The 15,246-nt window shown below is 50.7% G+C and overlaps 1 protein-coding gene and 1 long non-coding RNA gene across 2 annotated transcripts; one reads left to right on the forward strand and one right to left on the reverse strand.

Moving 5' to 3' along the window:
- Positions 1–326: 326 nt before the first annotated feature.
- Positions 327–15,031, forward strand: CD55 (CD55 molecule (Cromer blood group)). The gene is made up of 16 exons (XM_084498108.1): positions 327–550; positions 791–979; positions 1,445–1,636; positions 2,372–2,471; positions 3,983–4,065; positions 4,506–4,700; positions 4,909–4,968; positions 5,092–5,220; positions 11,230–11,421; positions 11,836–12,027; positions 12,250–12,346; positions 12,504–12,598; positions 12,926–13,027; positions 13,522–13,548; positions 14,243–14,297; positions 14,489–15,031. The coding sequence occupies exons 1-16, from the start codon at positions 415–417 to the stop codon at positions 14,565–14,567; spliced, it is 1,923 nt and encodes a 640-aa protein (XP_084354234.1). The 5' UTR covers positions 327–414; the 3' UTR covers positions 14,568–15,031.
- Positions 4,395–9,682, reverse strand: LOC311423734. The gene is made up of 2 exons (XR_014685835.1): positions 9,579–9,682; positions 4,395–5,925 (listed from the first exon to the last, which is right to left on the reverse strand). It is a non-coding gene; the product is annotated as an uncharacterized lncRNA (long non-coding RNA).
- Positions 15,032–15,246: the final 215 nt, after the last annotated feature.

Genomic DNA, 15,246 nt, shown 5'->3' on the forward strand with positions numbered 1-15,246 from the left:
GCTGTGCTGTGTTACCTGCCAGCAAATGACTAAGCAGGCATTTTTCTGCCTTAGTTACAGCAGGCGTGGAGGGCTTTTCTGTCCTGGTAGTGTTTGGTTTTGGTATATCCATGCTAGTCAGGGCTTAATGCAAGTCTTGGGACAAAGAAAAGGGCTGAGTTACCCCCCCCCCCCCCCCAGCCCCTGTGTGGGGCAGGAGGACCTGGAGGCTTTGCCTGGGCCCCCCGGGTGACTGCTGTTTGCCACCCCTGGCTGCACCCCTCGTCCCTGTGGGAGGGTTGAGCTCCCTGTGTGTTCTGGACACGTTTCCACTGCTCCACAGGCTTGGCTGCTGTTGCATCTCCTCCCAGATATTTTTTTTCTGAGCTGCTGGGAGCCAATAGTGCTTGGTGGAGCAGCGCAGGAATCGCTGCGATGAAGCCTGGAGAACCAGGGCAGGGGAAGCACCCGAGCACCTTGAGCTGCTGGGCTCCCACCATGCGGCAGGGATCTGGCTGCCCCACGCTGCTCCTGGCCTTGCTGGGGCTCCTGGGCACACCTGCAGCTCACGGTGAGTACGGGCACATAGGATGCACTGTGGGGAGCAGTGAGACCTGCCCGGCTCCCCTCTCGCTGTTTGGGGGCTGGGGAGGGCGATGGCACCACCCTCAAACCGTGCTGCTCCCAGGGATGCAGCCCAGCACGGTGCCTCTGCTCAGAGGGAAATCCAGAGCTGCCCTCCTGGGGTGCTCGCTGGGGCCGGGGAATGGGGAATGGGATCCTCACCCAAAGAGGTTTTTCTCCTGCACAGGTGACTGTGGGCCCCCACCCCATATGACCCACTCCAAGCCGTCCGTGGCCGAGCAGCCCAGCAGCTTCCCAGTTGGATCCAGGGTCACCTACACGTGCCTCGAAGGCGCCATCAAAATCCCTGGGCGGGCAGACATGGTGCAGTGCCTGCCTGGGTCCCGCTGGTCCCAGCTGCCCGAGCCCTGTGGCCGTAAATATCCCTTCCTCCGAAGCAGCTTCAGCTTTCTTTTGCTTAATTAAAGCTTTTGTGCAGCTGCTCTGCAATGGCACCCTTAGGTGCAAAGCCGCCTCCGTTAGCTGCTGCTGATGGGTGCGGGGTCTGTGCCTGCTGGTGATGGGGTAAGGGGGGCCGCAGCCCCTGGGGCCGCTGTTTGTGCTGAGCCTGGGCTGGCAGGGGCTGGCTTCACGGGGGGCTGCAGCGCACGGCTTCTGACCTGCTGACGGCTCTGCCTGTGCAGTGTGAGCATCCTGAGCTGCACTTTGCTAAGGATGCATTCAGCGGGGTTGCAGCTGGTAAGAGAGAAGAGGCAATCTGCGATGAACACGCAGAGCTCTCCAAAAGCGCCGTAGCAGGAGCATTTCTGCAATTACAAGCTCTGTTTTTCACGCCCCTTTGCTGGCCATCTCTCTCAGACCTGCTCTCCTTGATTGCCAGTGAGCTGCTCTACCCCGACAAGGTTACGCTTTGCTGCCCTGTCCGAGGTGGACGAGAGGATAAATTTCTTTCCTATTGGGTCCACTGTGAGCTACGTCTGCCACCCCGGCTACGAGAACATCTCGGAAAGCTCCCCCACCAGCACTTGTCTTGAAAACCTGACGTGGTCAGAGGTTGCTGAGTTGTGCCGCAGTGAGTACCTCTGCCCCTGCCTGTCGGTGAGCAGCCCCCAGGGCTGGAGCCTGCAGCCAGGCACCTGCTCCTTGCCTGTGTGCTGCAATAAACCCCAACAGCCGCATGCTTAACCCAAAAGCAGGTGGATATTCCTAGACATTTACCTGTAACACCCTGGGGGTGTTTGGGAAAGGTTGGACGTGGTGCTTAGGGACGTGGTTTAGCGGTGACATCGGTGGTAGGGGGGTGGCTGAATCAGGTGATCTTGGAGGGCTTTTCCAACCTTACTGAGTCTGTGATTCTATGATTTTAAGACTTTGCAGTGAGAGTATCAAGAGTGTTATTTATTTTCTGTTGGCATGAAAAGATATGTTTCCATTTTCACATAACGTTCACATCTGGACACAGCCCATGCACAGGACAAACATCGGTTTGCAGGGAGTATTTCTAGCCTTGAACCTCAGAATGTAGACAAAGCATATTTCCTGATGAAATCTGTATCTCATTAAGACAGACGATGTGGCAGCAACGCACTTTTCACTTGCTACCAAAGCATCGAGATGGAAATCTCCCTGCAAATATTCCTCTCTGCCGTCCAGGGAAGTGTTTACAGGTGTCGGCTGTGAGCGTGGAGCCCTTCTGGGGCTGCACAGCTCGGCTCCCTCCGGGTGCAACCTTCTCAGTCTATCCCCGTTAGCATTCCTCGTCATGGCAGCAGCCGTGGCCGCTCACTTTGGCCTTGCTCCCCTGCAGGGAAGTCCTGTGGGCAGCCACCGGTGCTGCCCAGGGGCAGGACCCTCGCCCTGACGGACTTTCTGTTCGGTGCCAGAGCGAGCGTGGTCTGCGATGAAGGGTGAGTCCCGGGGTGCTGATGCTGGGTTGCAGGCTCTGCTCTTACACATAAGATGTGTAACATCTTGTAACATGCTCAGGGCTCGGGCAATGAACCTGCTGGGTGCTCTTTTGCAATCTAACCGTGGTGCAGCGCTGCTCCAAGCGGAGAGCTGAGTGCTTTTCCCTTCAGTTCGAGCTTTGTGCTGGGAAGGAATGAGAGCACAGGGGTGGGGAGCTGAGTTTATGGCAGCCTGTTCCTTCAGGTGTCATCCAGGGGAAATTCAACTGCCCCAGGCTGTCTGTCCCAACAGGACTACTTGTGGCATCAGTTCGTACCTACAGACTTCAAAACAGGCTACTTGAAATACTTCAACTTAACATATTCATGATATATTGAACAAGAAGGGGTTATGTATGAATTTTAAAACTTATTGGATTTTCAGCTAGAACACTGCAGTGAAACACAGTTTCCATTAGTCAGTGCTCTGAGTCATGCTTTCTGCCTGCTCCCAATCAGGGCACACACGCACTGTTTGCAGACTTGCAAAATTAAGCTCCCAAACCCTTGACTAGTACTCAGCTAGGGCTGGAAAAGCTAGGGCTTTCCTCCCTAGCAAGAGCTTGCTGTCACCGTCTGGCTTGTTCCATCCCTCTGTGCAGCTGTTTCAATTACAGTAGAGATTTTTCTCCAAATACTCCCTTAGAGTGGACTTCGGAGAAATGACAGCACGTTCCACCCTTCTGTTCATCTTTGGAAATACCCATCAGGGTGGAGGGATAGTGTTATTCCTTGAAGCACTATCAGATGTCACCACTTGTATCCAAATGATGAATTACACCCTTGCATTCTGAAAATTCAGAGATCTGGGAAGGTGTCAGTGCTGTCAGGAAAAGATGTCTCACCTTCCAGCAAGCAAATCCAGAAGCCGCTGTAGTGAACTGTGGGTTCACATTGCTCCCCACCTGTCCCTGCTGTGCGCAGAGGATGCATTTGAATATTTGCAGAGATGAGCTGAGCAGGTTCTGCTTTTCTGGCAACACTCTAGCAAAACAGCTACAGCCTTATAACCCCAAAGCAATGTGCAGATGAGGAGGTGCCACTGCTAGTGGCAAGGATTTCAGCAGATCCAGCTACCCTCGGCAACAGCTCTGCCATGAGCAGGCAGGGGCTGAGCAGGCTTCAGGCTTCCCTGGTCTAACAAATCCCAGCCCAGTGCATCCGAGTGGGGATCCACGCCTGCCCACAGCCCTGCCCGACCTTCCCTGTGCTCACCTCGGGACGCTGGCCATGGTTTCTCCTTTCTTTGCACTGGGAGGAGCGCTCTGCATTGAGTCACCTACAAGCAGATTAGCAAGGATCCTAGCAGAGAGCAAGGTGAAGGAGCTCTGCTGTTACCCAGCTCGTATTTGCACGTCTGCTTGCTTTAAAGCTGCCTTTTCTCTGCTCCTGGTCACACTGGCACTAAGGGGGAAATGCTCTCAGTTTCTGGGTAGTTACACACGTTTCTCTCTTGTTGTGTTTTCACTCAGGTACAAACTAAATGGGAGGAATTTCATCCAATGTTGGCTGAAAGGAGATGACGTTGAGTGGAGTAAACTTCCAACCTGTGAATGTAAGACTGATTCTAGTACAAGCCTGCCTTCATGGGTGTTTGTCTTTGTATTATGTGGCAGATCTGTCACCCACACTGCAGCTGAGAAATATCCATTTTGCTGCTGACACTGCATTTCAGCAGTTTTGTTTCCACAAAATCAAAATATTTTCTCATGAGCTACGATTAGCAGTGAGGGTGATGGAATGAGATTTCTAGGGCTCTAGCCCATGACAAGCTGCCTGTTTATTTCTGTGACATGGGAAGAGAGAGGGAGAAGGAACTGACAGAAGAAACACTTCAGAAACAAAAGAGATGATCAGAACAGAAGGTAGTGCTAGTGACCCATCTTCACTCATCCAAAAGGTTTATTTTCTCCAAAAATCTTAGGTGAACTCTTAAGAAACGCTTTGCATTTCCATTGCTTTTAGCAACACTCATGTCGACCTTCTTTCATGCAGTAATTACCTGCTCTTCACCTCCTCCAATTAGCAACGGGAAGCACGATGGTGAAGGTGTAGAAAAATTTGCTTACAACTCAACAGTAACTTACGGCTGTGACTCTGGCTTCCAACTCATCGGAAAAGCAAGCATCCACTGTACAAGTACAGACAAAACAAATGGGGTCTGGAGTGGAGCAGCGCCTAAATGTAAAGGTGACTTTCCCTGGAGTTTAGGACTTGTAATATGAGTTCAGTATTCAGTATACACCAGTTAAACATACCCTGATTGCTTAGTGTAAGATGTGTCAATTGGGAGTCGTATTGCAACTTGAAAAAGAAAAAATGCAGTGCTGCTAAGTGAGTAGGGAGTGGACGGCCTGGAATGGAGAGCTTTTACCAATACTTATTCTTTTTACTACAGAGAAAAGCACATTTGTCAAACTTGGAGCAAAAGAAGTGGAAAAGAGCACTCCGCCCCAAAGTGAGTTGAGATGACTCTGCGTTGAATTAAGCCCCACATTTCCAGACTTAACTTGCCCCTTTATGACATTTCTATGAAAAAGCCATTCAAGGAGTTTCATGCTGTGATCTTCATTCTTTTCAGATTTCCAGGGAAATGGCATCCAAACAGATAAAAAGGTTTTCACAAAGGAAATGAAAATCAGCCTTTATAAGGAGTCACTCCAAAGCAGCAACTCCTTCTCCCATTCTGCTTCCTTCTCCTGGCCACGAGGTGAGTCCAGCACGTCTCCTGAGACTCGTCAGGAGTTCGGGGGAGCTCATTCATAGGGCTCAGAGTTTATTTTCAATCCCATATCTGGAGCTTTCACTCTTTCCCATGTTTCTCTTCCGTGGTAGGGAGCTGTGCTACCTCAGCATTCAGATTTGTTGTGCCTTTTTACAAAACCCAAAGCTACTACTCTCCTGGAACCAGCCGAGGACCACTGTGTCCTCCAAAGTACATGGGGATCTCTGGCATTCTCCCCCAAGCTGGCTGCTTTGAAAGCATAAAGTGGTCTAAAGTTGCAGCACTTTGTGGAAGTGAGTGTTTTATTTGTCTTCTTGGCATCTTCTCTAAGTTTTCTTGGGGTAATTTGTATTTTTACTGGTTGGGCACCAGGTTCAAAGTTCAGGTCTGACTGCACCGACCTTCTCCTAAAGAAGCTTTGTTTTGTTTGCGATGTATTCTCATGCGTCAGTCGTTTCCTTGCCCTGCTGTTAGAGATTTTGAGATTTTGCTTGACCTGTTTTTTTGTCGTATTGAAAACCAGCCGTGCTATACGGTGTAGCCTGAGGAGTGCTGGGTTTTCTGTCCCCGTTAGCAGCCAGCTAACGCTTACCTTGTTCCACGCCAGCACGGTCGTGGGCAGCCAGGAGAACCCGGACGTGGCAGAAGTGCTGCTACCACAGATTTCCCATTCGTTGCAAAGGAGTTTACCTGTAAAAAGGGTGAGTGTCGGCTGTGTTGGAAGCAGTGCCAGGGTGGGAGCCGTGAGCACAGAATTGGGAATGACACAGCCATACAGGAGGGCTTCCTGCACAGCCAGCGGTGCGATGAGAAGCCTTTGTTCAGTGTGAACTTGGGCCATGCTGGAGCTGTGTCCCTGGGGTCAAAAAAAAGGAAAATCTGTCCCCATTGCAGGGATTTTGTGCATGGCCCCACACATGCTGGGGCTGCTACAGGAACGTGGCAAGGTGGTTGGTGAAGCCTGGGTGTGGAAATTTCCCCTGTGCTGGCACAGCATGGCCAGGAGGGATCTGCACCTTGCTGTGTCATTTCCCAAAGGTGGTTTGTTTGTTCGTTTTTCCATGCAGTGCTGCTCCATCCTGTTAGCATCGCCAGGCTGGTGGCTAGCTTTGACCAAAACCTCGGTGTATTTGCCTAGACTGCTAAACAGGGAGCTGACCTATTGGGCTAACATGGGGAACTGGGCTGCATGGCTGGGTACTCGCAGAGGACAGAGATCCAAAGAAGGGCTCTGGAGCCCTTAACAGAGAGGAAGTTTGGGGGCACTGGGGCCTTGTAACCAAAAAAAAAAGGCTGAAAGCCTCCTAAATAATGCAACGAGGAACGAAAGGGGCAAGCTTTGTCCTGTTTATTTCCTAAAAATGTCTACGTTGTTCTATCATATGCCTTCAGAGGGAAGAGAGATCTAAAAACCTCTTCCTGTTGGTTTTCCTTTTTTCTACTGTTTTGTCACTCTTGGCACTTCTCCAGGATATTGTGTAAAAGCAGCAGCTTGACATACGCTCTAAACCTGGCTGCAATGTGGGAAACGCTGCTTTGCTTTGTGCTTCAGGAGCTCGGCCCTCCTGCCCCAAAACAGGAGCCCTCTGCAGTCAGCCTGTCGGGGCCAGCAGGCAGGAGCAAGTGGTGAGACAGGGAAAGTGGCACAAAGCCTGCGAACAGCCTCTGATGTTCAAGGGAGGGGTTTGCTTTGGCTTTTCTAAAGGTGGCTTCGGTGTTCTTTAATGTTCTGGGCAAGAGTCACCAGGCAGAAAGCTTAAAGCTCAACTCTCCTTGCACCTCCAGCCAGGCCAGCCTTCATGTGAGCGTTTCCTTCCCTCAGGCTGCGCACATGGCCCATGGGAAGCACGATGGCAAGAGCACAGAAAGATTTTCCTGCAGCTTTGGAGCACTTTGTGGGATGTGGCTTCTCTCCTCCGGTGACACGGTGACAAAGGGACACCCAAGGCAGAAATCCCCTGCCAGCAGGCGTTTGCACCTTGTTTGCATGGTTGCACAGACAACTTTCTCATGCTGCTCTTCCTGATGCCTCACTGCAGACATAAACCACAGGCAGTTCAATGGGATGCCACTGTCTAAATATATTGTTTTCGTTTTGAAAGAAAATAACCCTGCTAAGTGCAAGCCATGCAAATCCATCACCGTGTTCTCAGAGTGCCTGCTGCAGTGGTTGTACTCATTAGGACTCCTTCACTTTGGTTTAAAACAAAGAATAAGCTATTTCAGACATGTCTTAGGTACGCGTACAAAATGTGTTTTTCTAAATTGTGATACGTTTTAACATTCCAAGAAACTCCATGAAAATTGCTTGTACAAGAGTTGGTCAATTCCCATAGCTGCTTTTCCCATCTGAGTTTTTCTCTTTCGCTAGTTTCCTTCTAATATCACGAATCCAGTTAGGAGTCCCTAGATCCTGATCTAACCAGCCTTTGCTCAGGCTCAGGGCGAGGCTGTGTCATTTTCCAACCCCCTTCAACCTTTCTGCAGAATTTTGCTCACGGTTCCGCAGTGTCACAATCGGTTACAGTAGGAGTTTCCACAACCGCATATTTCCTTTCTCACTTGCAGCACAGCCCTGCTGCCAGAGCAATCACCATAAACACAGAAACACCCAGTTAGGCTGTAAAGGAGACCCAAACATCTCTGCTGGGCTGAGCTGCTGCCTTAACTCCCAGGATTTTGTGGCTGTAGCAGTGGTTCAGCTGCAGATACGCCCCTGCTAGCTGTCAGCAGGGTTCTGCCGAAACCGAAATCCTGACCTCCTTGTCCTGCAAAGCTGTGTGCTCATTTCTGTTAGGAAATCTTGACACATTAAACTGAACGTCGATCTTTAGATCTTCAGTACTGTTAGCACTGTCTTTAGCAAAAGTCTTTTTGTCTCAAACATAAATACTGGTTCTTTGCCGCTGGTATTTCTCTTGGGACTGCATGTAAGGCAACAGCCACAAAGGGTCTGCAGCTCAGCCCTGCTGCAGGCTCAGCAGGTTGGCTGTGCAGGGACGCATACGGCTGTTAAATGTGCTCTCAAGTGTTGTCATACTGCAACAGAGACACCAGAATCGTCCGTTTTATGTTGTTAGTTGACTATTATCTTAGGTCTGTCTATGCAGTACATTAATTGCCTTATGTTTAGGTGGCTTCCTGGGTCTTTATTTACATTTAATAATAAACGGCAATAGTTTCCAAAGGATCGCCTGTGAATTCAACTGCCTCCTGCTCCTTTTCTTCATCCTATGCTCTGTTTAGGAAGGTGTTGGCTTTTAGGGGTATCAACAATGTGACTTTATTCAGGTCTGCTGTGAAATCGGTTCCTTATAAGCACTCTTCCATATTTATTTTCTAAATGACCTCTTATGCAAGTTTAGTTTAAGAAAGAAAGAAAAACACTCCGTGCAGTAGCACTTGGGAATATGAGCACTTCCAGCAGGTGGTCTGGAAAAGAAAGGGGAGCGGTCTGGAGGGATGTGAACCTGTCTGAACCCCACCTGCCAGCCCCAGACCTGAGCCCTGCAGGGCCCTGGGGGAGCCGTGGCAAGGAGCCTGGCTGCCCTGACCCTGGAGGAGTGGGGGCAGAGGGGATGCTGATGTGGGAGGCCAGGAGAGGTGCTTGCAGTCCCACGCATGCTTTTTCTGTCTGGTTCCAGCCAGAGCCTGGTCGTGCTTCAGCCTCTGGCAGCATCGGTGCATGGCACGGCAGCAGCCGCGCTCACCACTGCGTGCTTTCACTTCGGCCTTTGCCATCTGCTTGGCCCGATTTCTGTCCTACAGGGAGGGGATGTCAGAGCGAGATAAAGCGAGCTGGCTGCAGCTGAGCAGAGGCCGTTCTGCTATCACAGGGCTCAGCTGCCATCTGTGTGAGCACCTGGGGCAGCTCCTGGCTGGGACATCCCGATGCTCGGCCGGGTGCTGCGGCTGCACGAGGCAGAGCTGCAGAGGGACAGGGCTGGTGTGAGCCTGGTCTCAGCAGGGACAGGCTCCTCCTGCTTCTGCTGGATGCGGGCACAGCCTCAGGTAGGAACACAGCCGGTTCAAGGGGTTGATCTGAGCTCTGTGAGCAAGGGGCATTTTTCTGAGTTAAAACTGCAGTGGTTTGTGCTTCTGATGGGTACGTGAGCCAGGCTGCTCCCCGGGGAGTCTGTCTGAGATAGCAACTCCTTGCCAAATACTTCTTAACACTTTATCTTGCACTGAGGTCACGGCTGTAATCTGTTAGGAGAGAATTCCCAGCATTGAAAGCATTTTTTTCCTGTTGGCAACATCCTTTTACCTTCTACACCCACCGTTCCCATTCACACCGCAGGCGACCAGTGGCCAAGTCATCTCCGTGTAGCATCAACACTCACCAGCACGTACTGCAAAGCCACCCGCCATCCGGCTGCTTGGCTCCTCGCTTAAGAAAACACCTCTTGGCCTCGTCGCGGAATGCCTTTGATGGAGCTTAAATTGCATTGATAAGAGTAATAATGTGAAAAAGAAAGTAAAGATAATGGAAGATAACCGAGATGCTCAGTGGAAACACCACTGCTTTCAGGATGAGAGGGGCAGCGGGAGGCAGGAAGGTGCTGGCTGCCCTGCCCTGGGCTGGCTGACACCGGCCCCTCGCTGGCAGTGCTGCCAGCAGCTGGGGACAGGCAGCACAGACTCCGTGCACGTTGCCATCCACTTTTCCCCCGAGCCCTGCGGGCAGGGCCTGGGCAGGAATCCCAAAGCAGCTCCACTTTCACACCCCCACACCGAGCCAGGGCAAACAGCTCCCATCCCTGACAGTGCCTCATGTGAAGGGATTGTGTTCAACTGGAGAGTTACAGTGGGAACTCTGGCATCCCCACCGCGTTGAGTTTTTTGCATAGGCATTAATCGAAGTGGCCCAATTAGTGACTTCCAGATTTACAGCCCTCTGGTCCCCCCTGCACCCCTCGGGCTGGAGGAAAGCCCCCTCTCCTTGCATGGAGGTCTGTCCCCAGGGACAGGCTGGTGCCCTTCTGACGGGGGTGTGGGGATGCTGGCAGGGCCAGGTGCCACCACCGCACTGCTCCGTGCTCCCGGCAGCAGCCTGGGGCTGGGGGCTGTTGGTGAGGGCTGGGGGCACCCGCTGAGGGTGGGGACATCAGATCCTGCCCTGTCCCTCCCGGCTGCGGGGCACGCTGCAGGCTCCCAGCCAACAAAGCCTGCAGGGTGCACTTTTGGTTGTTTTTTTTTTCTTTTTTCTTTTTCTTTTTCTTTTGTTTTATTTTGTTTGCTTTGGTTTTGTTTGTTTGTTTGTTGTTTGTGTGTTGTTGTTTGTTTTTGTGTGTGTGTGTTATTTTTTGTCCCCGCTGGGGAGGCGATAGCTGCGGGAAGAGGTGTGCCCTTACTGGAAGGTGCCCAGAGGCCGAGGCGGGGGCTCCTGGTGCCGAGGGAGCCTCGGGGAGGGGGGAGTAAAACCCATTTTTGGCTTCCCGGCCAGCAAACCGCACTCGGGCGTGTCCCCCAACCCACCCCCCCGCCTGCCCACGCGTGGCCGTGGGCGAGCGCTGCCCGCCCCGGGGCGGTCCCGGCCCCCCCCCGGCGGAGGCGAGGAGCCCCCGGCAGCATCCCGGGGCCGGGAGGGGCCGGAGCCGGGCGCCCCTCGGCAGCGATGGGCTCCGGGCGGTGCCGCTGGCTGCTGGTGGTGCTGGGTGTACTGGTGGTACTGGTGGTGCTGGTGCCTGCGGCCCGCGGTGAGCTCCGGCTTGGGGAAGACGCGGGAGGGCGGGGGGGTACGCCGGGGGGGTCTGAGTGTCTGTCTGTACCTGGGGGGTTGTGGCTGTCTGTCTGTCTGTCTGTAGCTGTGTCTGTGTGTCTGTACCCATATCTGTCTGCCTGTACCCGTGTATGTGTGTGTGTCCGTGTCCCTGTGCCTGTACCCGTTTGTGTGTCTGTGCCTGTGGCTGTTTGTCTGTCCTCTGCCCTGTGCCCTGCCAGGCTGCTCCCGAAGGCAGCAGGACCCTCCTGAATCCCTTCGTTTTGTTGCAGGGGACTGCGGGCCGCTGCCCCAGCTACCCGGGGCAGAGCCTCCAGAGGACTCCAAAGATCAGCAAAGCTTCCCCATCGGAACCAAAATAACATACCGATGCGTGCTAGGCTTTGCTAAGGTCCCCTTGAAGTCTGACACAATACAGTGCCTGGAGAACGCCCTCTGGTCCGTCCTCCCGGAGTTTTGTGATCGTGAGTAGTGCACTTTCTCTGAAGTTGCTCGGAGATGCGGGCTGCTTGCGAAAGCATTTGCTGCTTTAGCAATTGCTGTTCAGGGGGTTTCCTCATCAGGGGTGAGGCGTGAGCAAGTTGTTTGTCAGAACCTTTCCCTGTCCCTTCTTCCTGACTTCCCTGGGCTGTGGAAGTGGCCAGGCTGACAGCGCTCACCTCGGGCGCAGTTCTAGGAGGGCAACGTTTACCATTAGAAATCTTTTCTATTACAGCTATAGAAATTATCAATCATCTTATTAAAAATATTTGTAATATTAGTATTGTGAGGGAGGCTTGCTTATTACGACTTGTATTTATGGTTATACGTATCTGAGTGCAGCATACTGTCATTTTTGCTTTGGAACTGTCCATTTCAATTGTCCTTGTGATCACTAGGCAGCTGTTTAAGCCCACCTCGTGTGAGTTTCGCAAAAGTATCAGTGGAAGATGAAACCAAGAATTTTTATGCTGTTGGTGTCACGGTGAGCTACGTTTGTAACCCAGGCTACAAGAACAGCACTGACGAGCTTCCTACCAGCACTTGTCTTGAAAATTTAACGTGGTCAGAGGTTCCCGAGTTATGTGAAAGTGAGTGTCCCTGCATCAGCTGCTTTTTCTCCAGCATTGTACACCCTTAGCTCTGCGTTTGGAGTTCCACCTCAGATTTATATTCTAGAATGGCTTTTTTAAATGATGTTTATCATCAGATGCCCAGTTTGACATTGCTGCATTGTTGTGAAAAGCATGTCAGTGGTTGGCTTGTTTGCTTTCCTGTCCTTGCAGCATCCTAAGGACAGTCTTCTTTTTTAGGGGAAACTTGTGGTCCTCCAAAAATTCCAGAGCATGGTACACTTGTTACAACAGATTACCTGTTTGGCTCAAAGGCAGATGTTATTTGTGACGATGGGTGAGTGGAAGCAGGCTGCTGTGCTGGCTGGCCCACACCCCAGCGTGCGGCACAGGACATGGGGCTCTGCCTGTCGAGTCCGTGGCACCCCTCTGGGGTGACAAGTTCTTGGCTGGTGACAGCAGACTGAGCTGGGGATGTGCCTTTTGCATCTTAGGTACGAGCTAACGCCAGGGCCACCCTCCATCCGGTGTTACATACACGACGATAGAGTTGCCTGGACTCCGCTTCCAACTTGTCACCGTATCCAGGGTAAGTGAGCTTATCCAGGGCTTGACTGGAAACATCGAATAGGCCTATTAAAAACCACTGAACTCTGTGTTGGTTGTAGCGAATTAAGTCAGGTGAAAAGTAGACACCAGGAGTAAAAACATAGGGCATACCTAGCAGCATTGGTGGTGCCTCCTGCAGGGCACTTCCCGAGTGCAGGGCTGAGCCCTGCTGGAGGATGCTCGCTGCAGTCTTACATATGTTTTGTATAAATGGAATATTACGTAAAATACAATTGTGACTGTGTGGTGGTTTTACCGTGCTGGGCAGCTAGACCCCACGACCGCTCTCTCACTCCCCCTCTTTTAGGTGTTTCTCCTTTACCTTCGACCTCTACCGTTGGCGCTACAGCAGTGACAGACGCACCCAAACCGTTGGAAGAGAAGACATCAGAGTATCGCTACATCCTACGTAAGGGCTCAGGGAAGGCTTCCTGCATTGCAACCCCTGTAGTTGCTAGAATTACACCCATGTTGGGCAGCCCTGACTCCATGCACTGTTGGTTTTCTGCTTTCATTGTGTCTTTCTCAACCCTTTTGGTGGGCCCATCTTCCAGTTTCTGAGGGGTTTGCACAGGTTAGCTCGCTGGCATCCCTCTGAGCATCTCAGCAGAATCTGCTGGCGTTACCTTGCCTATGTTTGGATGTTGCTGGGCGGGGAACAGCTTGGAGCAACGGACCTCAGCTCTGGCAGTGGGGAAAGATGGGGTGAGGGGCTCAAGAAGAGCATCACAACATGTTTACTAATCGACGATGATTGCTTTAGATTGCTTCTCAGCAGTGCTATGGTTATGTGGATTTGAATAACACCGTTGTGCAAGCATAGATTAAGGAGTTTTCCTCTTTGTTTATCAGCATCATGGGTTTCATTTTTTTTAATACCAGTTTCATTATTTTCTTCTCTAGCACTTATCATCATCCCTTGCATCATTGGTGAGTAATTTACAATTGAAAATATACTTCCCTAATGCAAAGCTGTTATTTACTGCTAAACATCTGGAGGCGGTGTTGTTGGCCTCTTCATTTTACAGCTCCTTGTGCTGAGTGTCTCCGGACAGGATTCCTGGGTTTCTCTGCTGCTGGATAATGCAGCAGCACCACAAGCATTATGGATGAATTGTCTTTGTTTTGGTAGAAAACATTATGTTAATTGTGGATGAAATGAAAGCCAAAGAGGCTGATGTAAGAAGCCAACCAAAAATTGTACATCCTGGCACTCCTTAATTGATGACATTGGTTTAAAAGGCTTTGGCAGACTTTGAAATATAAGAGATTAATGAAACTTTTAACATCCGTGCTGCAAAAGAGATTGAGTACTAAAAACGGAGTGTCTAAAATACAAAATAAACAGCAGGCTGTCTATAAAAGTACCAAATACATGAGGATCATACTTTAGAGAAAGGTCAGCATGGCACTACACTTGGTGGTTTCTGGGCTCATTTTTCAGAGCTACATGAGGGATTTTGCATTGTTCTGGCTGAGAAGGAGCCTCTAGGTGGGGACAGGCTGCCACAGAGCAGTGAATTTTGCTGTCAGTCTCTTACCAAACTGCTGTATTTCACTTACACTGCCAACCAAATATGCTGTTCATTTTTGTTTTTCCCTGTTTGTTTGCTTGCTTCCCAAGGAATTGTTGTAATTGTAATCTGGACCATCAAGAAGTGTGGTATAAAGCAAAAAGGGTAAGTGAGCCGAGCTGCTGCTCAGCATTCCTCAGCCATCGTCAGCTTTTTCTTAACTGGGTGTTTCCTTTTAAGCTCTGAGTGATGGTAATAACCTTTGGTACGTATTTGTGTGGCTTAGTACTGTCTTTCCGTGATGTTAAATTGTTGCTTATTCCATAGATTTTCTCGTTTCTTTTCCATGTCTTCAGGACATATAAGCCAAATCCTACAAATGCAGGAGATGAAGAACAGGGACCATCCTGCCAGGAGCGTAAAACTGGTCCGTGAGAAGGGACAGCTACTGCTAGCTCCTGACACCGTCAGTGATGAAGTTTTGAGTGCAGTAAGGCAATACGAAATCAAGTTTCTTACTTCATAATCAAGAATTTCTTTGTGAAGCACCAGGAGAAGCAAATCTACTTCGAATTCAGCTCCCTGTCATTTTAGTGCCTACATGTTTCTTATATTTTTTTTTAGTACTGAAAACATTTTTGCAGTTCTTAAAGTGAGGCTTTTAACATTCAATAAACGTTTCTTTCCACTAGGAAAATGATTCTATAGAAAAGGCCCTGTTTGCACATCCTCCAAAGACCCACTTGTATTTTTTTAAACCACTTTTTTTATTTTTTTATTTTTATTTTTTTTGCTAATTTTTTGCTAAGGTTCATTTCCTAGCATGCAGACAAGACTTTGACAACGACAGTATTTATAGCAAAACCGTTTTGTAAATAAAAGGCTCACGGGATAAGCGAGACTGGCGTGCTGGGATGCTTCCTCGGTCGTTGTTCATGCTCAAACCTTCTCGCAGGGCGCTGCAAATGGCGCTGCGATTTCCTTATCTGCCCGGGGCTGGGCTGGGGCGATGGATTGCGGGGGATGATTGCGGGGGATGATTGCGGGGGGTGATTGCGGAGGCGATGTCCGGGCTGTGCCCGGGGCAGGGGCGCGGCGCTTCCGAGGAACTGCG

The sequence above is a fragment of the Aythya ferina genome (assembly GCF_964211825.1).
Source record: "Aythya ferina genome assembly, chromosome: 25".
Lineage (NCBI taxonomy): Eukaryota > Metazoa > Chordata > Aves > Anseriformes > Anatidae > Aythya > Aythya ferina.

Coding starts and splice junctions, on each gene's coding strand:
- CD55 (XM_084498108.1), top strand. CDS start 415: ATGAAGCCTGGAGAACCAGGGCAGGGGAAGCACCCGAGCACCTTGAGC. Junction 4,066..4,505: donor TAAACTTCCAACCTGTGAAT/GTAAGACTGATT, acceptor TCTTTCATGCAG/TAATTACCTGCTCTTCACCT. Junction 13,549..14,242: donor CATCATCCCTTGCATCATTG/GTGAGTAATTTA, acceptor TTGCTTCCCAAG/GAATTGTTGTAATTGTAATC.